This window comes from Hyperolius riggenbachi, chromosome 5 (assembly GCF_040937935.1).
Source record: "Hyperolius riggenbachi isolate aHypRig1 chromosome 5, aHypRig1.pri, whole genome shotgun sequence".
In the NCBI taxonomy this organism is placed as follows: Eukaryota; Metazoa; Chordata; class Amphibia; order Anura; family Hyperoliidae; genus Hyperolius; species Hyperolius riggenbachi.
In genome coordinates, this window is record NC_090650.1 from 251308566 (window position 1) to 251331220 (window position 22655).

At 42.1% G+C, this 22655-nt stretch overlaps 1 protein-coding gene and 1 long non-coding RNA gene across 2 annotated transcripts in view; one reads left to right on the forward strand and one right to left on the reverse strand.

The window, feature by feature from the left end:
* Window positions 1–11377, forward strand: part of LOC137518653 (uncharacterized) — a 39214-nt gene extending 27837 nt beyond the window's left edge. The window contains exons 3-4 of the long non-coding RNA XR_011020867.1: window positions 5537–5679; window positions 10796–11377. This is a non-coding gene — a long non-coding RNA (uncharacterized lncRNA). The remainder of the gene's footprint in view (window positions 1–5536; window positions 5680–10795) is intronic.
* Window positions 1–16524, reverse strand: part of BCL2 (BCL2 apoptosis regulator) — a 222840-nt gene extending 206316 nt beyond the window's left edge. Inside the window, exons 1-2 of the mRNA XM_068236776.1 lie at window positions 15977–16524; window positions 14675–15704 (exon numbers count right to left, since the gene is read on the reverse strand). Of these exons, the coding sequence (XP_068092877.1) occupies window positions 14675–15433 (759 nt within the window). The 5' untranslated portion in view covers window positions 15434–15704; window positions 15977–16524. The remainder of the gene's footprint in view (window positions 1–14674; window positions 15705–15976) is intronic.
* Between the last annotated feature and the right edge of the window lie 6131 nt (window positions 16525–22655).

Here is a 22655-nt window from a genome sequence, read left to right on the forward strand (position 1 = left end):
TATTTGGCATGGAGATTTCTTTTGACATAAAAATCCATCCCAGTCTGTCTTGGGTAGAGGACTTGATTAGTGGGTGTAAAGTTATACTGTATATCCAGTGGTTCTGAAGGTGTTTTTAGGCTTTCAGGGACAACTTGCATATTTAGCAGTGATACATGGTGGGAAACATTATATGCTCACTCCAACCTGAATAATCACAAATACCTTCTGTTTTAGGAAGAGGAATGTCTGTTTTGCATCGCTTGAATAGATTAAATGACAATTACTTTGCAGTGCTAGGCAGTAAATGGACTGTCACTGCAGCTGTGGGCCTTTGCTGCGGCCTTGTGCAATCCCTGTAATCCAATCAGGACTTTCATAGATAATGCACACCTCAATTCTATTTTACTTACCTAGATCTCAGGGTATATAGGCTCAGTTTACATTTATGACTACTTCAATCTGACATAACATTCCCATTTCAATAATATTATTCATAATGGGAAACGCTCCGTTTTGACATAAAGGGCAAAAAAAGGCAATCCTTTACAGAACAATCCACTCTACCCCAATAGAGAAATCGGCAATTTAGTGAAATAACACAAACGTAAATTACCGAATAACATTTCCATCTAACAGAACGACAGAGCCACCAAACTTGTGAGATGGATGACAACTGGTCACAGCTGCAGTCAACTGGATGTCAACCAATCACTTAGAAATGCATGAGGTCATTGTAAGCACTTCATGGGATTGAAGTTCATCGTAAGGACTGGGAAAAATGATGGTATAACAGCTAGTGTACATGGACATCTGATATCAACTTCAAATCCCACTGACGACTGAATGACGATCTGAGTTCAATCTAACATTTCCGAAAATCTGATGCAACGGAGAGCAAACATATTCCTAACTCATGGCAAAATGATGCCACTGATGCAACTGTAAGCAAGCAACACAATATGATATTGTAGTTAGGTAGGTCCCAGAGGAGCATCATCCCCTCACAGTGTTCTTATAATATTACTTATCAGATACAGGCAAGATTTTTCTGTGGACCTTTCTGTAAGTGATGACATACAGGACAAAGTGATGACAGCCTGCATGACCTCCACTGTTCCCCTTCATCATCGTATATTGTAAGGATGCAGTATTATTACATTTAGTGCAGTCCATATGCCTTTTAGAGTGATTCTCATTTCTTGCCACCACTGAGCAGAAATCTCATCTAAGTAGACACAGCTTGATCCAAAACCTACATAACATATTTTAACCCCCCCCCCCCCCCCTTCTGTATAAAAAATGATTTTATTGTATTATTTTCCAAGGGATATAATCACTATCACAGAATCAAGAGTTGTCACGTGTGGTTCCATTTCAAGTGAACCCACTGTGAAAATAAGCTGATGAGATAAATAATTGTATCTATCCTCCTACTCTGAAAAATAACCTTTTTATTTTTTTCAACAATTCTTTTTATAGGGAAAAGTAATTCAGCAGTACAGACTAGACAGAGAAATAACCTTTTTGCAGTTTTAGATTTAAAAACTGAAAAAGTAGATTTAATATGTTATTGTCTCTGTTCAATGACAGTCTTTCAAGTGCCCCAGAGTAAAAATACATCAACTATCAACCTTTTTTTTTACCTAACACCTGCACTCATAAGCAGTTTTGTACCAGGCAAGAGTTTTATGGTTGTAATTCCTCATCAGTGAGGATTACTGTAGAGTCCAACTAGATCCAGTCTGGAGAGAAACTGTCACATGCGTACGTGAATTTTAACTCTTTCAAGCACACAAAAAAAAAAACACAGAAGAAAAGGAACACAGCCTAGGTATGGTATTTGAATGCTTGCCAACAGGGCTGTGGAGTCGGTACAAAAATTATCCGACTCCAACTCTGACTCTTAGTTTGTGAAACCACTGACTCCAGGTACCCAAAATGGCTCCGACTCCTTAGTCTAAGGGCCCGTTTCCACTAGCGCGAATTCGCATGCAGACAACGCATGCGGATTCGCATAAGCAATACAAGTGGATGGGACTGTTTCCACTTGTCAGTTTTCATTTGCGTTTTTATGTGCAGGATTTTTCTGCACGGTAGACCCTGCAGAATTCGCCTGCGTGTGGAATGCAGGCGAATCACAGGCAATGTATTTAATAAGGAAATCGCATGCGTTTTTTGCATGCGTTTTTTCCCGCGATTTCGCATTGAAAGTAATGTAAATTGACACAGGCAGTGACATTGTTAAAATCGCATATACCCTGCCTATGCGAAATCGCATGCGAAATCGCGGCAAAAAACGCATGCGGAATCGCATCCGCATGCGATTTTGTCAGCGGTGATATGCGGCGATTCCGCACCGCACTAGTGGAAACGGGCCCTAATACTTACTAAAGCTGTGGATTTGGTACAAAAATCCTCTGACTCCGACATTTATGAAACCACTGACTCAGACTCCAGGTACCCAAAATTGCTCAGAATCAGACTCCTCAACTTCACAGCCCTGCTTGCCAATGTACATACACAAGTCTATCTTATGTCACCTTGGCTACACTTGAAAACATGAAGTGCTGTGACCTCTGAGGACTGATAGAACACAGCAGTATAGTATCAACGCCATACAATCTGCTAATTTATGTCAGTTTAAAATTGCATGCGTATCTCAGAAAAAACACTGGCGAGGCTTAATCTGTCGTTCCATAAAAATGACATCCTTTAGGCCTATTTCCACTAGTTCTGCATCAGTTTTTTTGCATCCAGATTTCTGGATGTGGCTATGGGAAATGGTGCATGATGCAGAAATCTGCAAACCGTGTTTAGTGGAAACAGGCCCATAGGCATTCATTAGTCAGTTTTTCTGCATCCAGAATCCGCGTGTATTGGAAACAGGCCCTTAAAAAAAAAAAAAAAAAAAAAAAAAAAGGCTTTTTGATTAGAGCGTTTGCTAGTTAATTAGATTCGTCTCAGCACACTTTGTCCCGAATCATTTTAAACTGAACTGCATGTAACAGGAAAATAACATAATCCCAGACTTGACATATCATATGCTATTAGACTTACACTGACCAGACATCCCGTTTTACCTGGGACACGTCCCAGGTTCCAAGGTCCCTTGTCCCAGGCTGCAATGTGTCCCATGTTAGGTAACACTTTTGGCCGCCGGGTGTCCCAGCCGTGGGACTCTGTGGCTGCACGAGGTAATGTTTGCCTCATTTAGAGTTTGCGGAGTCGGAGTAATCCTTCTGCATATCATTTGTCGGAGGTTAACGGTTATTGCAATTCATTAGTCAGAGTTAACGGTTGCTGCAGTTATTTGATGGTCATAGAGACTGCATTTGCTACTTTGGGGCTATTGTTGCAGCATTTGGCATTTTGGGGGCTCATGATTATTAAATGGTATGCTAATACTGTAGCATCAGCAGCTTCTGCAGATTTCACGCACAATCTAATCCAACCATAGTCATAGTGTAATGTCCTACCATATTATTATTATGTATTTATGTAGCACTTGCATCTTCTGCAGCACTTTACAGAGTACAAAGTCATGTCGTGGATTGACATCCATAATGTAAATTTCCCATTTCACCACATCATTGCGGGAACACTGCTTTCTTATGTGTTTGGGGAACATTGCCTTTAGGATCACTTTGCCTATCTGCGTTAATGGGAGGAAACTCTGGGACACCATCTCAGAGTTACATTACAGTGCGCTCTGCAAACACTATGTCATGGACATGCCCATCTCTCCACTGCGGTCATGTACACGCACATTTCTTGGCGCCGCACTAGCACCGACCCCCCCCCCCGTCCCAGGTTGCGCTGAGAAAAATCTGGTCACTGTATAATTAGTAAGTGGAGGAAGCAAAGTCGTCAGTTACCTGCATTATCATGACATCCAGAAGGACAGCCTGTTCACTTAAAGGAAAACAAAAATCAATGAGCTCTAATTCTTGCTGAGACTATGCAAGGATGGGACAAAGAAGACTGATTTTATTGTCAAGAAAAGCTAGGATGATAAAGAATGTACTATTCTGGGGGTAAAGCCACAACATGAAAGAGGATTTCAAGGCTGAAGTACAGTGCCTTGTTTGTGAATTCCATAAAACAAAAGCCTATATTGATCTTTGCATTTATTGGTGATTGTCATGCAAACCATTCTTGCAGAAATCCTCTGCTCTGTTTCAATTTAGAAATGGAGCCTGAAAAGCTCTCTGTTAAGTCGGGGTCACACTGTACACTTGTCTGCATTCGTTTGGGTTTTCTGAGCAGAAAACGCATTTAAAGCAAACCTGAAGCGAAAATAAACTTATGAGATAAAGGATTGTATTTGTAGTACAGCTAAGAAATAGAACATTAGAAGCAAAGAAAAAAAATCTCACTGTTTTCCAGCACAGAAAGAATAAAGAAACGTCAGTCATTATCTATGCAAAAGAGCTTCTCTGAGCTCTTTGACCCAACTAGGGTCGAATACAGTCCTGAAGCACTTAGACAGCATTATCTCATAAATGTATTTTTCCTGCAGGTTTGCTACTGAGAACTCATGTTAATCAATGGGGGGGAGGGGGGAGTGCTAGTTCACACTTGAATGTGTTTTTCTGCACATTGTGTGCGTATTCTCTATCAGTTACATGAGCTGCTCTGAAAAAACAAGTGTTCATTTTTTGGCATACAAACGCACATGGTTTGTAGAAAACCTGTGCAGAAAAAACATACACAGAAAGCTGAAAGAAAAGTGTGACCCATGCCTAAGGGCCCTTTTCCAATGAAAATCGCAATCTATCACAAACGCACTGCCACAAGCGTTTACCGGCGATGCGTGTAGGGTACTGAAAAACCTTATACAAGCCAATCACAATCGCATAGTGCGTTAGCAATTTGTCAAAGAACAAAGCACAGCGGTGGAAAAGGGGCACGGTGATTACATGTCAATTGTGGTACCCTTGCAATCGTAAAATCATGGTGACCCAAAACCGCAAATTCCACCAGAGTAAAAGGGTCCCAAGTGCCACACTTTGGTGAGGGTCACCCCATTCATTTTGTTTTCTTGTCTAGCCCTGTTCCCACTTTAGGGAAACTGAAGTTTGCAGGGAGTGAAAATACAGTGCCATCTCCATACCCCTCTGGAACAAAAGCACCGGGGTCTTAATTACAAAAGAGTGCATTCCCTGCATAGTTACCTACACTGTGCAGAAGTACCCAGGTATTCGTAGGTGTCCTAACTCTGGCCCTGTAACATGCATAGTGCAGACATGCATACATTCATTGCATCAAACTTATCTAAAAGATTAGGAGCACACATCCTGATGTCTTCTCCTGGGACAGATAGTGCATCAGACTAAGCTCACAAGGGAGCTAATGTAATGTATCCATCCATGTCTGTCCCAGGAGAGGACATCAGGATGTGTGCTCCTAATCCCTAAAAAAGTGTGAAAATGTGGTATGGATCAAAACAGATTGGTTGAAATGGAATCATATGCCATGTAGCGTTTTTCAATCTGACATAGTGTGAACTGAGCCTTACTGTGCACTGATCCTAATCTTGTAAACTTGCATTTAGGAACCCATGGATCTACTCACTCTCCATGTTGTGAAATAAGGAGATAACAGCCCTGTGAAAACACGAAAACCTTTGCCTCACTGATAATTCCAACACCTGGAGGACTACAGTAATCTAGACAACCAGTGTAATCTATATCCAGTGTAAGTCCAACTCTAATCATTACGGGACCTATTTCTGAGGATGGGGATCTGCAGATGTTCAGAAAGTTGCTGCTATTTCAGCAGAAATAATCTCACTTTTCAAGTCACCATAATTAGAAAAGTGCTGATGAGCCTAAATGCTATAGATGATTGACACATTTGTAGAGAATGCCAATTTCCGCTGATACTGCCGGTAATTATCTGCAATAAATTAATCACCATCTTTACAAAGTGGCAAGTAGTCCGGTTGCCATTTTATAAAATTCCCAAATAACGATCACTGCCTTTTATCGAAGGGGATCTCACAGGCTTCAAACAGAGCAGGCTGAAGAAGAGGGGGGTATTTGGCACAGATTGCTTCTTTAGGTCTCGATTTTACATCTGTGCTTCGGGCAATGCAAGTGCCGTCACGACACACAGCACTGCGTTGCGCTACAATTTTCCCCATTGCACCGCGAATGCACAGAAATGCATGCAACCAAGCATTGCAATTCCACGTTTAATTACAATGCATGGATGGGGACTTCAGACAGTCTATGTACTTCCGATGTCCATGCAGATGGCTTCATTGTGCATTACTGAAAACACAATCAGCAGCACAAACACAAGATGTAGCAATATAAAACTACAATTCACTCCAATGGGCCAAGTACTGCTACTTCTAATAAGAAGTTTAGTTAGTTACAGGCAACCAGTTACTAGTTACTCCGCTGAAGTAAATGGAGCTGCAGAGTACCATTCAATTACCAATCACCTGTGACCAAAATATGATTGCCTGTATAAATCAAGAGTTCTAAATTCTGGCAATTCTATTTTTAAAACTAGAAAACACATACACAAAAAGGCTATTTGACTTCAGATAGCTGTTCTTTATAAATAGGGCAATACATATATTGGAGGGGATGTTAATAAATACCTCAGCAGCACATAGTGCTGTAAAGTCTGATGCCTCTACAGTTCAAGGGAATTCCAAGCTTGGCAACAAAGGATCTCTCTGACTCTCTTTCAGTTGACAAGAAAAAGTATGAACTTACACCGACTTTGAAAGTTAAACTTCTGTTAAAGAAAATGAAGAGCATTATACGCAGTCCTCAGCCTTTTCTTTAGTTTAACCAATAAAGAAAAGACAGATGCCAATGCATAATTCACTGCATGGAAATCCTTTTAAGATGCATTCTGGTGGACTGAAAATAAAAATCCAAACCGAAATAAAAAACAAATGCTAGCATCCCACAGCGTGATCTGACTAAAAGGATACAAAGGGTTTTAACCACTTCAGCACCACAGGGTTTTTTGCTTAAAAAAGAGCAATTTTCACATTTTAGTGCTCCTCCCATTCATTCACCAATAACTTTATTGCTACTCATCAGATGTAAATGATCTATATCTTGGTTTTTTTGCCACAAATTATGCTTTGTGAGGGGGATATTTGCTTTTAGTAATTATGTTATTATCTGTGCATTTTAAAGGGAAAAATGAGGAAAAAAAAGAAAAAATGCACTATTTCTCCATTTTCATCCACTATAGTTTTCAAATAAACAATGTTACCATAGGTAAAACACACACATTGTATTTGCTAATTTGTCCTGGTTATCTCAACATTTAACCTCCTGAGCGGTATGGACGAGCTCAGCTCGTCCATCACCGCCGGAGGCTGCCGCTCAGGCCCTGCTGGGCCGATTTCCTTCAAATAAAGTGCAGCACACGCAGCCGGCACTTTGCCAGCCGCGTGTGCTGCCTGATCGCCGCCGCTCTGCGGCGATTCGCCGCGAGCAGCGGCGAAAGAGGGTCCCCCCAGCCGCCTGAGCCCTGCGCAGCCGGAACAAAAAGTTCCGGCCAGCGCTAAGGGCTGGATCGGAGGCGGCTGACGTCAGGACGTCGGCTGACGTCCATGACGTCACTCCGCTCGTCGCTATGGCGACGATCTAAGCAAAACAAGGAAGGCCGCTCATTGCGGCCTTCCTTGTTTATTCTGGGCGCCGGAGGCGATTGGAAGAACGCCTCCGGAGCGCCCTCTAGTGGGCTTTCATGCAGCCAACTTTCAGTTGGCTGCATGAAATAGTTTTTTTTTAATTAAAAAAAAAACCCTCCCGCAGCCTCCCTGGCGATCTCAATAGAACGCCAGGGAGGTTAAATAATGTTCCTAGTACAATGTATGGTGATAATATATTAGTTTCTGGTTTGTGTTTTTTGTTTTGTCATTGTACTCTATCAGTAATTAAAAGCCCTTATCTTCATTATTAACAGTAATACACTCTCATGGCATACATATTTTAAAAGCTAAGTCCCTAGGGTAACTATGTATTCTCTTTTCAATGCTGTCACTTTTGTTGTTTTTACAAGTATTTATTTGGGGGTATAGAGTACATGAAAATAACAGTTTTATTGCTTTTCATTCAGTTTTCCGGTAAAAAAAAAAAATCACATGACTTATTCCTCAGTTGTCAAACACCACAAAATCTATTCTCTCACTTGTCACGGTTAAAATGATACCCTATATACATAATCAGATAGCTTATTGGGCATACAGCACACTGTTTACCACAAGTAGGCCTGAACGATTTTGGGAAAAGATTGAATTGCACGATTTCTGTCAGAAATTGCGATTTCGATTCAATTCACGATTTTCTTCAATGTGCCTCATCCAGATCTCCTCTGTGCAAAGGAGGCTGGGGGTGGAGCTGTGATTAATCCTAAGCCTAAAGGCTTCATAACTGGCCAAACTCTTGACTGACCGGGACAGTATAAAAAAAAAAAACTGAGAAGAACTGGTGCTATGATCATTGAGTAGTTATAGTTTAAACCTCATATATATTAACACAATTTTTACTGTCCTACTCCAGAGGTAATACGTAATAAGGTATTGAACAGTAGTACCACACCTAATATGTCTGCCGTCTGCCCAGCTGATGGTGTGCTAGACCAGGAGTGTCAAACTCAAATAGACAGGGGGCCAAAATTGAAAAAATGTGACCAAGTCAAGGGCCAACGAGGACCGGAGGGGGGATGGGGGGTTATTTCACCTGTCCCATTTTTCTCCATGCGGCACATATTACTGTGTGTGTGTGGGGGGGGGGGGGAATAAGAGTCATGTCACAGCAGTAGTGGGGACAGTTAATGTTAGGTGTGGAGTCGGTAGGGTGAAGTTAAGCCCAGGGGCGGTAGGGGGACGGGGATTTGCGCTGATACACACGCACACACTTAATTCTCCATCTCACAGCACTCACTGACACACAGCTCCTGCAGCACACACTAATATGCACAATCACACTTCGAGCACTTCACCTGCAGCACACACTTACATGCACACATACACACCGATATGCACAAACACACACTCCTCCTGCAGCACACACTTACATGTACACATACACACCAATATGCACAAACACACACTTCTCCTGCAGCACACACTTACATGCACACATACACACCAATATGCACAAACACACACTCCTCCTGCAGCACACACTTACATGCACACATACACACCAATATGCACAAACACACACTCCTCCTGCAGCACACACTTACATGCACACATACACACCAATATGCACAAACACACACTCCTCCTGCAGCACACACTTACATGCACACATACACACCAATATGCACAAACACACACTTCTCCTGCAGCACACACTTACATGCACACATACACACCAATATGCACAAACACACACTCCTCCTGCAGCACACACTTACATGCACACAAACACACCAATATGCACAAACACACACACTTACATGCACACATACACTTCTCCTGCAGCACACACTTACATGCACACATACACACCAATATGCACAAACACACACTTACATGCACAACACTCAATGACACACACACAGTCACGCACTTCAGTCTTGCCTGCTGAATCTCCCCCATGCTGTGCAGATCCACACCTCTCTCTGCACTTCCAGTGACGACTTCTGGAATGGGGGAGGAGGGAATTCCTTCTCTGCTCCCTCTGCTAGCCACCGAACTACTGAAGGACGGGGAGGGGAAAATCAGACCAGACACTAGCCTGGTTGCCTAATGATGTTGATCCAGGGATTTTATCTGATTGCCATCTGGAGTCGGGAAGGAATTTTTCCCTTTAGGGGCTAATTGGACCATGCCTTGTAAGGGTTTTTTCGCCTTCCTCTGGATCAACAGGGATATGTGAGGGAGCAGGCTGGTGTTGTACTTTGTACTGGTTGAACTCGATGGACGTATGTCTTTTTTCAACCAAAATAACTATGTAACTATGTAACTAAATTGCCTTGTAAACAATCATCGAAGAAAACGACTCCTGTGAGCTGCCAGAGGGAAAGAGAGCGAGAGCCTGCGCTGGGCTAATGACGTAGCAGGAGAAGGAGGAGGCACTAGGCGGAAGTAAAGATACTAATCTGCCGCGGGGAGTGAGAGCTGCTGAGTCGCAGCTATTTGTACACAAAGTTGCGCACAGCGGGAGATGGTACAACACCACAGCGGGAGGGTACAGGATATCGGCAAAAATCGCCGCTTTGGCGATCACGGAATTGTTGTTTCCGTGATCGCGATTTCGATACAAAATCAATAAATCGTTCAGGCCTAACCACAAGTACGCCTATCTACTCCCCTGAGCTTCAGATGAAGTTTTGTGGGGAGTAGATAAGCGTAGCAAGGGTTTCAAAGTGGTTAATGTTAGTGCTGTCCACAATTCTACAACTGAAAAGAAGACAAATTATGGATGGTAATACAGTAGTACTATTCATCTGTACCAAACAATTATTAAAGGATATTTCTGTAAAGTCATGTCTGATCCACAATCCAAATGAACGTTCTATTGACCTGCAGACCAAGTTTTTGACAATGACAAGTGTTTCTAGTCTGCTTAGGAGGACATGTGCTGGTCAGCGTATTTCTCCTTTAGAACAAATAACTTTGAGAAGAGTACCACTTTATCCCAAAGAAGGGCTGCCAATAGCAGAACTGGAATATTACCTTTACTGTGCACAGTTTTCCCTACCTGAAAGCTGAGAACCACTCACAACTAACAGACTGCGGTTTAATGACTATGTGAACTCATATTCTGTTTGCTTTACCCTCAACCAAGAGACTGGACAAATCATTATTTTTTGTACACAGTTATCTCATCAGAGACTGTATGCACCAAGCTGAGATCAGTATCTACGGTCAGATTACCAGTAAGATCGGAGTTCCGCTTTAAGGTTGTATCTGCACGTCCTTTACATCTTCCTTGTATCCATGGACATGTTTACTGTACATTTCTAGCATACAGTGGATGTTTTAAGTACTTGTCTTTTACACTTAAGGTCATGATCTACATCACTATTGTTTTTTTGCACTACATTATACCACATAACCGAATACAGATCTATATGTGTAAATTCACAGATGGACCATTGACAAACTCCAATATACCACAACCCCTCTAAATATATAACAGGTTATGTATTAAAAAAACAATGGTTTAATGAACGCTCAGAACTGAAGGGGGTGTGGCAGCTCAGCAACTGCTGCACATGTCTGCCGGTAAAGATTTCATCTCATGTGCTACACTCTACATTTAAGGTTGTATCTGCCAATGAACTTACGCTGCATAGATGCTTGCATCATCTGTCTGTTATACTAATGCATATCTTGGATTACGGTTTAAGTACATGGATGGCAAAAACAAAATGTTCAAGTACAACAGAATTCAATAAATGTGTCCTGTTTGTTCTGTGATACTGCAGATGACTTCATCTCGAGTGCAATAGCTGTACCATTAGTTATCTCTTTTAATTGATACCTTGGCCAGTTTGAATTCTATTACCTTTACAGATGTGACAGACTGAAGTCAAAGCCCCAGTGAATGGTGCTCATTTTTGCTATTTTTGCTATAAGCAACAAAGACATCAAGAAGAACAGAGCCATGCTTCAAAAGGCCACCATGGGGAGGTTATTGGGAAAATACGCTGAATAATTCTGGGCTTTCCATGAGAAAAATTGTAATTATCATCTGGTTACTCATAAGGAAACCAAAACAATCATCACTTAGATTACTGAAAATAAGTGTACAGTTCTATTTTACAGAATGTAAAAGTGGCCATTATTTGAGATTTACCAGTAACTATGTGGCATGGTCTACAAAAATAGGTGACCAAAACTCCATTTTAGTAAGACTCAGGGCTCTTTCACATTACCAAATGCATGCACGAACAGATTTCGTGCAGGCGTTAGTGACCTGCGGCGTGACATCGGGAAGTTGCAGCACGACCCAGATTAGCGGCCGTAGTTCTAATTCACCCTACGTGAAAACGCTGGGGCTTGACGATGAAAAGCTCCCAAATGTGTTACAACGTAACGCTTTGGAACGCTTTGTCTAATGTGAAAGTTAAGATGAAAGTCAAACAGACTTGCATGTTACCTTTCTAAACGCAATCTAGGAGCGATACGTCAAAACGCATGGATCGGCTCTGGATGTGAAAGAGCCCTCAGCAATGTTAAAAAACAAACAAACAAAAAACACTTGTTTAAAGGGTGCCCAGTAAGTTCTTGAAAACACAGTGGCACTCTAAATAGAATTACCTCTTTCTTACCGTGATACTTAGAAACCGGTATTCTTGGTACCAATTTATAGATCTATCACACAAAAATTGGGTGTTTTATATTGCTAGAGTGACCTATTAGATCTCTTAATAATGCATACTGATGCCTACTAGTCAGAGAAGCCTTTCCGCTTGTGACCACCGAACTGGGCAGCAATGACCATAATAAGAACACCTTTCTAAACCAAAATGTCTCCAATTAGATGCACATACAGCCTTATGGTGGCCACTAATGATTCAAAAAAATGTTTTGACCAATCTTACCAATTGTATGTAGAAAAAAAGGTAAAACCGTGAATATTTTGAATGGATACTTTAGGCAGCCCCTCGTTTTACAAAGAAATGGTAAGATTGAACAAATAAGATCATTACTGGCCACCATTAGATGAATTTGCTCAAGGAGACATAAACAAGTGTCTCACCAATCAGAGCATGCCCCAGGCCACATTCTTGTCCCGACAGTTTCTTTGGCTAGAGCCTTTAAAGCACACCAGAAGTGAGTGGGATATGGAGGTAGACATATTTATTTTTAAACAATGCAGATTGCCTGCTATTCCGCTGAGCCACCGTCTCTAATACTTCTAGCCATAGACCCAGAATAAGCATGCAGATCAGGTGTTTCTGACCGACGTCTGACTGGCTTACCCACATGCTTATTTCAGTTGTGTGACTCAGATACTACTGAAGCCAAAGTGATCAGCAGGATGCCAGGCAACTGGTATTGTTTAAGAGGAAATAAATATAGCAACCTCCACATACCTATCAGTTCAGATGTACTTTATCTTTGACGTCTGCTCTGGATAATATAAGACCAACCTGACAGGTAAAATAACTAGAGCAAAATTTGAGCAATTGCCCAGGACAACCAATCAGATTCTATATTAACAGTTGAAACCTGATTGGTTGTTTGGGCAAATGTACCACTTTTGATCAAGCTTGTTATACATATACCTGGATAAATCAGGTGCTTTTAGTGAATGTAACTATAGTGCACACCTGCTGACACAAGTGTGAAAGGACCACACACCGTGCGGAAGCCATCAATCACAATCCAACCTCACTTGTGCTCGACATTCTCCAAAGAGCACTGTATTATTGATTTAAGTACCAACATATTCTGTGGGGCTGTACACTGTATGCCACTCAATTCTATATCCCATCAGTAGGAATTTAGTACAGGCAGCTTCAGCTGTAAGGGGAGAGGTTTGCAAGCGGTCCAATGCTCTGTGAAGCATGTCACAGTTGACTGGGGTCAGAATGGTGGTTAGCAAATCTGTGTGCAGTCTTTCAAAAGGGTTGTCATCAGGTGTGGTTGGAAATGAAAGTTGACAGTCCTACGTGCTGTTGGTAAACAATGCCCTGGCTGATTATGTGTGAGATCTCATAAAAAGGGACAAAATCAATACTGCATAGATTAAAGGGACACTTATCCTATACCTTAAAGCACAACAGAAAGAAGAGGGATAAGGAGGCTGTCATATTTACTTACTTTTAAAGCATTAACAGTTGCCTGGCTGTCCCGCTGATCCTCTGCCACTGATACTTTTAGCCATAGGCCCTAAACAAGCATGCAGCAGATCAGGTGTTTCTAACATTATTGTCAGATCTGACAAGATTACCTGCATGCTTATTTTTGCTGTCATTCAGACACTACTGCAGCCAAAAAGATCAGCAGAGCTGCCAGGCAACTGCTATTGTTTAAGGAAATAAATATGGCAGCCTCCATACTCTTCACACTTCAGTTGTCCTTTAATGGGCTCTATTCATAAAAAAAAGTTGTGGCGGAAAAACTCCTGGAGGGAAAATACCGCAGCGGTATTTTAGACTTCTGGGTGGTCATTCAAAAAAATGTTGGCAGCTGCGATGCAAGTGCGGAGATCTCCCGCTGAAGGCTGGCGGTAAACTGTCGGAAGGCATGCGGAAACACTTACGCCGGCAGAGTCCCTCCGTGCACTGCTCTCTCTGGGAGGTCTGTCCCATTCACTTGTATGTAATCCGCAGGTTTCAAGGAAGCGGTATTTCCCGTCCACATACCGCTTCCTCTAATCTTTATGAATGGCCATTTTGTTACTTTTTTCTAGATAAAATCTAGAAAAACACCGCAGAAGGCGGAAATTTCTTGCTCTGCTGGGGGATTGTAGATTTTCATGCGGGAACAGCTTTTTTGAATGCCCACTTTGCTAAATGCTCGGGAAAGTCCACTGTTTTGAGCGGAAAACTTGCGGTAAGGTTTTATGAATAGAGCCTAATGTGTCACTTACAAAATGGTAGTAACTGGAAATGTATTCCAACTGGAAACTATCACTTTACAGCTGATCTCATGTTCCACTATTTCTCTATATTTCCGTTAGGCCTACAAAGGAAAGCAGGGTGACAGGCATTTTAATGGCTAATGAACAAAACAACTGCATACCCATCCTCCTTGCTCTTGGATCCAGTTCTGAAGATGTCTATTCAGGTAGTCAGTCATCCATCCCACAATGGCATCCACCAGTGGAGACATCTCTCGATTCACACTTTCCACGCACATGACACCTCCAAATTCAAAGAAAGCCACAATACGGCCCCAGTTTATTCCATCATGAAAGAGCTCCTCCACCACAGCAGCAAAGCGGAGACGAACTGTGGATGGGGTCAGATGGAGAAGCCCCGAAATATGTCTAAAGTCCTGCTGGTACATAGTGGAGAACTCGTCTCCAGCACGGCTCAGCGTCTGAAACAATTCTTGGGGTACAGGTTGTAAAAGAGTATATTCATCAACATCATGATGATTATTATCATCTACTCGGTGACTGGCATCTTGAGAATCATTCCAGTCTCTCTGGGAAACATACAATTCTGCCTGGGGTAAAGGGACTGGGGAAGCAGCAGACGCAGTACTTCTAGGAGCAGCAGGTGCATTGTCTTGGGAAGGAGCATCACTTGAAGTTTCATTCTCTGAAGGGAAAGCAGCAGGCAAGTCTACAGCGGGAGGATGTCCAGTTGAATCTCCAGGTGTAGCAGACACATCTCTACCATTAGAAGAATTATTGTTAGCAGCAGAAGCTCCTGGGAGTTCAGCAGATAACTGTCTCCCTTCTTCCCACTCATAGCCCCTCTGTGACAGCTTATAATGGATGTACTTAACCACAATCTCCCGATGATCGTACCCTCCTCTCCTGGGATGAGCCATTTTTTCTTCCAAGAATGGCTGGCAGGAAAATGATGATATAAAATTGAACAATAATAGAAAAATATAATAAAATGCAACCTCAACTGAATCACCAAAAATGACCACAACTGTTACGCTGTAGTTGTGTGACTGGAGCTACTATGATGCGCTTTCATTCTTCATTCTCGGTGCACCCCCCTCCTCTTCCTTCCAGTAGAGTTCTGTAAATTTATTGTAATTTCCCTCTTGGTGTTTTCATTGCAAACGATTAAGGGGCATTCCCTTCTTCACTCTGAAAGACAGAATGCATTTGATTTACGCCTGTGTGGGCTTTCCTTGCGTGTCATTAACAACTTTAAAAATGTGAATACATGACTACCATGGTAAAAATGAAGAAAAAAACATGACTTTCTAATTAACTGCAGTGATGCAGTAAATGCTAATACCCTGCTTTCATAGAAATACACATTAACATTGCTAAATAAACATTTTATATTTCAGATTTCACCACATGCATTGGTACATTTGTGCATACACACTTAAACATTCATTCAATATACTCACTTGCTTCCCCAAATATGGTTCTGCTGTAGGACTTCCCTGTTCATTTGAATCCATGAAATAACTTCCAAAAATGTCCAGGTTATATGGCCTTAAATCATCAGGGTCAACTGGATGCATCAGTAAAAGTGCCCAGATGTCACACAAGCATCGCTGTAAAACAAATGCTTCTGTGGCCACCCAGGCAACCCTGGAGCCGAAGGGAGAACCCAAACGCAATTTTTCTCCTGTGATCCGTGCTCTTGCAGCAGAGCGTGCACTCCCATTAATTCAGTGCCTTGCATACGCCACACACATATGCTACACAGCCAGGGCAACGAGATCCAAACCCCTTTTCAATGAATCCAGCACAGGCTGCAACAAGCTCGGTGCAGTAACAGATATCCTGCAGAGAGCCAACGTGGAGAATGCTTAGGTCTGTGTGTAATTCAGTTTCTTTTTACAGTGCTTCCTTCCTTCATCTTGCCTATAGTATAGTAGTGTGGAGGCGGGACACGGCTCTGCTGCTCGCTAAATTCTCTCCTGTGTGTGTATGTGTGCAGCAGTGTGTGTGAGCTGGGCGGACTGATTGCCTTCTCTCCAGTGCAATGCGCATGGCAGTACAGCGCACTCTACTGGGAACACTCCAAATTGCAACTCGCTCTATGTACTGAATGTGTACTTTACATCCTCCATTCTAGTAGCTTATGTATTATTATAATTAGCTCCGATAAAATGCTAGATTTTCATTTTTAAAACAGCATAATGGTTATAAAGTCACAGCCTTTCCAAACATGTAATAGGTAATGCAAACTTCTTTTTTTTCTTCTCTGGGTTTTAGTTTTAGCTATGGTGAAAAAGTAAGAATCTTTCAGCTGGTTCACACTTAAAATTGTAGAACGCAGTCACGATTGATTAGTGATTGTGGTTTTGCATTGCAATTTTTAGCGAATGCACTTTGCGATTTTGTTTGGGGAAATAGAATTGCGTCATGTTTGTTTTATGGTGGCACTGCACTAGCGATTTGCCAGTCGCCATAAAACTGGGGAAAGGGGCAATTTACAAATGGGAGCCTGCAAAACTTCCCTTTCCCTCTACAAATTACCGTTGGTTAAAGCAAACCTGAGAAAGATTGTGACCTAAAAAATAGATAGTCACCTAGGAAGAGGGCAGCCTTTTCCATGTCCTCCTCCAGACTATCACTGCTACCCAGGATCCTCTTGAAGTTTCCTTCCACGCTCCCTGCACCAGTGGAGCCGCTCATGAATGTGCAGGTGCAGTATGGCTGTGCTCTTACGTAGCGGGGAGCACAACCATGATAACAGCCATCATAACATATCCAACAAGGTCTTGCTGGATATGTTCCGTCAGTCCACGCTCGTCAACAGTGGGGGTGAGGAGGACAACAGTGGGGGTGAGGAGGACAACAGTGGGGGTGAGGAGGACAACAGTGGGGGTGAGGAGGACAAGAGGCTTCCCTCTTTGTAGGTAAGTAGTATCTGTTTGTTAGGTCACAATCTGCATCGGGTACTCTTTAAGGACACCTCAATGTGTGCTCAGGGAGGTGGAAGTAACTACCTCCATGCATGTGGGGTAGGCTTCAATAATAAGGGAATGCTTAAGGTGCATATAAACATACGACAGTTCTCCCACAGGTGGCCAGTAACGACTGCCTCAGGGGGATGTATCGTGAGTATAGTGGCCCCTGACCAGCCGCAATGCTTGGGCGGATCAGCTTGGCCAAGAGTATTCTTTCCCTCTCCATCTTTTTACATTCTCTTGTACCCCTCCACCAGGGACGGATCTAGAGCAAGTTGCCCCAAGTTGCGCCTGGGGCAAGGTCAGGTTTTGGCGCCTAAACTGCCATTCCCCATCCAAATTTTTCCGCCTTTTTAAGAATTCAACAAACTGCGCCTGGGGCAAGAGACCCGCTTGCTCCCCCCTAGATCCGTCCCTGCCCTCCACAGCAATAGACTGTATTGCTAGCCTCAGTACAGAGTACATTTCCATTGACCAGCACCCATACTTAATTTTTTTCTTCAATTTATTACCAGCAGTGGAACAGGCAAAATCAGTGTAACGCAGTGTCATGCCAAATTACGGTCCAGCAAACACAGTGCATCTGGGTACAACCTCCAAACTGTTAAGATCTGGCCATAACAACTGCATACAGTAAGCAGCACCACATATAAAGAGGTTACATGTCACATTACTTTCAGTGGCATCAAAATAAAGCCAGTGACAGATGCTGGCCTAGTACTTGGGCAATGTCATGCCCCATTTCAAGCCAATAGTGCACAAGCCACAGCGGATTAGCCCAGTGAGGATATAATTGTTTCCCTCTCCATCATTTCCCCTCCGTCATCCCTCCTCCCCCCACCATAGCAACAGATGGCATTGCTAGCCCCTGTACAGAACTTGATGAGGGATCGAGTCCCGATCTCTCCCGGGCGACATTACGTGTACATGTGTATGCAGCTTCTAAAGAATAGAAGGGGGAAAAAAAGATCAAATAAGAAAAAAAAATAATAATGTACAGCTGAAATTGCCTGAAGAAGAAAGTATAGCATACAAAAAGAAGATGACATCAGAGGATAAAAAGAATACAGATCAGAAGAATAAAGGATGCAGCTGAAAAAAGGGGAATCTGTTTACCTGGGACAGGTAGGAGATCTCAGGGCTCCTTGTTATTAAAGATGTCTTCCATGCTCCCCCCCGAGGGTACCAACACACATTGCCTAGCATGCATGGCCGGGCCGAGGCGAGAGAGGCTCCAGCCTCAGGGCGCAGTGTAGGAGGGGGCGCACAACTCACTCAGCTTTCATTCCCCTATTGTGTTTGAAGCAGAGAGAAAAAAGAAAAGGGGATACATGGCAGTGACGGCAATCCAGATAACTAGAGATTAAGGTGTTGGGGGCCCTGGGGAGCCTCTTAGTCTAATAGCAGTCAGTGTGTGATGGCTGGGGTGGGAGCGATGGAGGGGCACACTTTGGTGTCTCAGCCTTGGGCGCTGGAAGGCCTTGTCCCGGCTCTGCTAGCGAGGCTAATGGTGGGGATGAGCTCCTTGGTCAATTTTGCATATTGTCTCCATTGTTATACCTCCAGGAGTACAATTACTCCCACCTTTTGCTGTCCACTGATGCGCACCTAGTTCCACAGCAGAGAAGATTGTGTCATATAATCTCTCACCTTAGTAAATTAGGGTCACTATGCATTTATTGCCGTCTATCTACCTAGAGATTCCACATCTGCTGACATCACAGGAAGTGAGAGAAAATCTCCCTGTTGGAGCACACACATCAGCGAAACACAGACTTCTTCCCGGTTTATATAAAACTAAAATTAACATGTTTTGCCAATAGTAGACAAGTAGAATGAATATAAATTGATGTAAGAGTCAATAACGCCTCATCCAGCCACCCCATCCCTCCTCTGTCCTGAGAACGGTGCATCTGACTAATAACGGTAAGATGCAATATCATTACATATGATATACTCTATTTGCTATCAGCAGACATACTCTACTGGTACATAATTAATATATTTGATCTACTGATATCGCCCCAGCTTATTGGACTGACCCTATAACTGGCTGACAAGAGTAGAAGGATGTTGTAGCATCAATAAGGCTGTAATATACTGGATTTTTACACCATAAGATTTTAACCCACCGTCTGTCACAACTATATGACCTGGAGTGATTTTCCTCTGAAGAAGTGGTTGCTCTTGGGGCCGCAAAACATGCATTAGGCTAATTACGTCAGGATTATGTGGCATATGGACTTTCACATTCTGTGTCATACCTGAATGTTGATCTTAAGGTTAATTAAAAGCTACCTTTTACTTGTATATTCTAAGGCCTCAAAACCCTCATTCACTTTTTCTCTTGATCATATTACGTACTTGAGGGGTGGCCATTTCACAGGTCTTATAAACTATTGTAATATTGACTTTTCCATATGTGACCAAACTTTCTTCCTGTAATTGAGAAACTTCAGATTTTTGGAAACACAGCCTTATAACCTTTCCTACACTGATTTGTATAAACAACCACTGCTTTAAGATCATTGCTGATGTCTTTCCTCTTTGGCATTATGTTAACACGCACCAGAATGCTACAGGTCAGCAAACTTCCACACCTTCTACTTTTATAGAGATGGTCATACTTGCTGATGATCAGTTAATCTTCTGCATTTGGTTAGCACTTGGCTGCCACTGGTGTTCTTAATTCCTATGGAAGCGGTAAGGCAAACTTATGTTGGACACGTTGCCTCTTCATTGGTCATTTTAAAATGACATAGTGTAATATGGCATGTGTTGTTGTTTGAGTTTATGTATATCCAATTTTAACACCTGCTGAAAATCAGATAATTTTATTATGTCTTGATAGATAAAACCTTTAAATTGAAAGTGGTAGTGCTTTCTTTTTCTCATGACTATGTATTATAGTCTGCGTATTTAGCTGGTCTGTAAAGACACAGACACAGATAATTACACATTTCAAAGTTGATATGGCTAATATAGAGCCACTTCTTTATCTGTATATATGTTTGAATTTTCGTATGTGCTTTAAAAAAAAAACATACAGTTTACACAGTGTACTTTTTTGAAGTGTTAATTGTAGTAGACATTTTTTTTATGCCAGAATGATACTGAAGTGCCATTCTGTGGGGTGATGATCAGTTCACAGTACAAACTGGAATAAATGTTTACATCAACCAATCAGGTTTCAGCTTTTTTTTTTTTAAGGACAACTGAAGCGAGAGAGAAGTATATGGAGGCTGCCATATTTATTTCCTTTTAAGCAATACCATTTGCCTAGCTAGCCTGCTGAACCTCTGCTTCTGGTCTACTTCAGGCACTACTGCAGCCAAATAGATAAGCAGGACTGCCAGGCAACTGGTATTGTTTAAATATAAATAAATATGGCAGCCTCCATATTCTTCTCACTTCAGTTGTCCTTTAAGGGTTCTTTGAAAAAAAAAATACTCACCTCCTTGTTTTCAGTCATCTAATGCAGTATTCTGAGAGTCCTTGCCCTGCTTATGCATCATCCTGGGAGTCAGAATTGTACTTGTTGACTTCACGTGAAGGGAAATTCCAAAACAGAGAAATCAGGTAATCATTATCAAAGGAAAAAAGAACAGTATTCTCCAATGCTATCCCTCTAGTATCATCAAAAGTGTAGGTTTGTCCTTTGAAGTTAACATATAAGCCATCATTTGTGTGCTGTTATACCAGTGCAGTTTTACCTTTCTTACTTTAACATGTTTTCCTACATTTAGAACATAAGCAATCTTAATGAAAAACATATAGATGTGTTTATAGCAGATTTACTGCAGTACATTCCAACGGAATTACCTCACCACTTTCTGGAACACAGTAGGATTGTACATTAAGAATCAGAACACCACACACAGCTATGTGACTGGCTGCGTAGGCGTGTGTAGGATCAGTGTACAGAATGAAGCCAGCTCTTATGAATGAGCGGTAATTCCCAAAGAGCCCCCAGCAGCGGAAAACAGAGAGGAGGAGGAAGAGTTATGACCTGCAGTCAGTGTGTGTGTGATGTGAGCGTTGCTGGCAGGGAGGAAAAGGGAATAACCTGAAAAACGATCGGTTTCTCCCATCACACATCTTGGTATAAACAGAGGACGACAGGCATGGGTGACTGCTCACTTTACATGTGGGTGGTGTCAAGTCATGTTGTGATGGAATCCCACAACAAACCCTGAGCATGTGTGTCACAGAGAGGATGTGCATACTAACAATCTGAAAACTACCCACTGCATTTTGCAAACTTCAAGGTCACTCAAGAACAAAGACACTTTAGAAAAAAGCAGGACATTATCCTTTTTTTTTGTGTGTGTGCAATTTTATATGCTCTATTTATTCTATAACTATCACCAAGTCACAGAACAGAGCCCTTGTATTATATTGTAGGCTGCCATGTTGCGGACCAAAGCATGGCATAATATTGTAGTGGATAGTGATCTTGCCTTGCAGTTCAGGACACTATCTGCATGGAGTTTGTATGTTTTCACTGTGTTTGCACTCTTCGGCCTTTATTCACAAAGCCGTGCTACCTCATAGCACGGCCGCGCTATGCTTCGCGCCCGTTTTACCACGCATAAAACTTTACGCGCGTTACAACATATGTGTGCGCGCGTTCACGCGCCATGTGAACGCGCGCAGATGTTTGTTATTGCGCGTGTAAAATTTTATGCACGGTACAACGGACACGAAGCATAGCGCGGCCGTGCTATGAGGTAGCACGGCTTTGTGAATCAAGGCCTTCCTCTTACTTACTTCCTCCCTCATTACAAAACATGATGCACATAAGTTAATTGCCTTACCCCAAAATTGGCCTAATGGTGCCCATACACAGTCCGATAAAACATTTGAACATTCGACCAAAACAATCGAATTGAATGAAAGTCGAAAAGTATTTTATTTTTTTATCAAGAAAAACGAATGAATATCCAATTTTTTTCAATAAAAAATCAGATTATTTTTTCAATAAAAATCCCATCGGACATGTTGGGTAAATATATTTGATCTAATGAAATAATCAAACAAAATTATCTCATTGAAAAAAAAATGAAAAAAATTGTATAGGCACCATTAGATTAAAACAGTGATGCATGTCTGTAGTAAGGGTTAGGAATGAGTCCCTCTGGGGGACAGTTAGTGAAAAGACAAT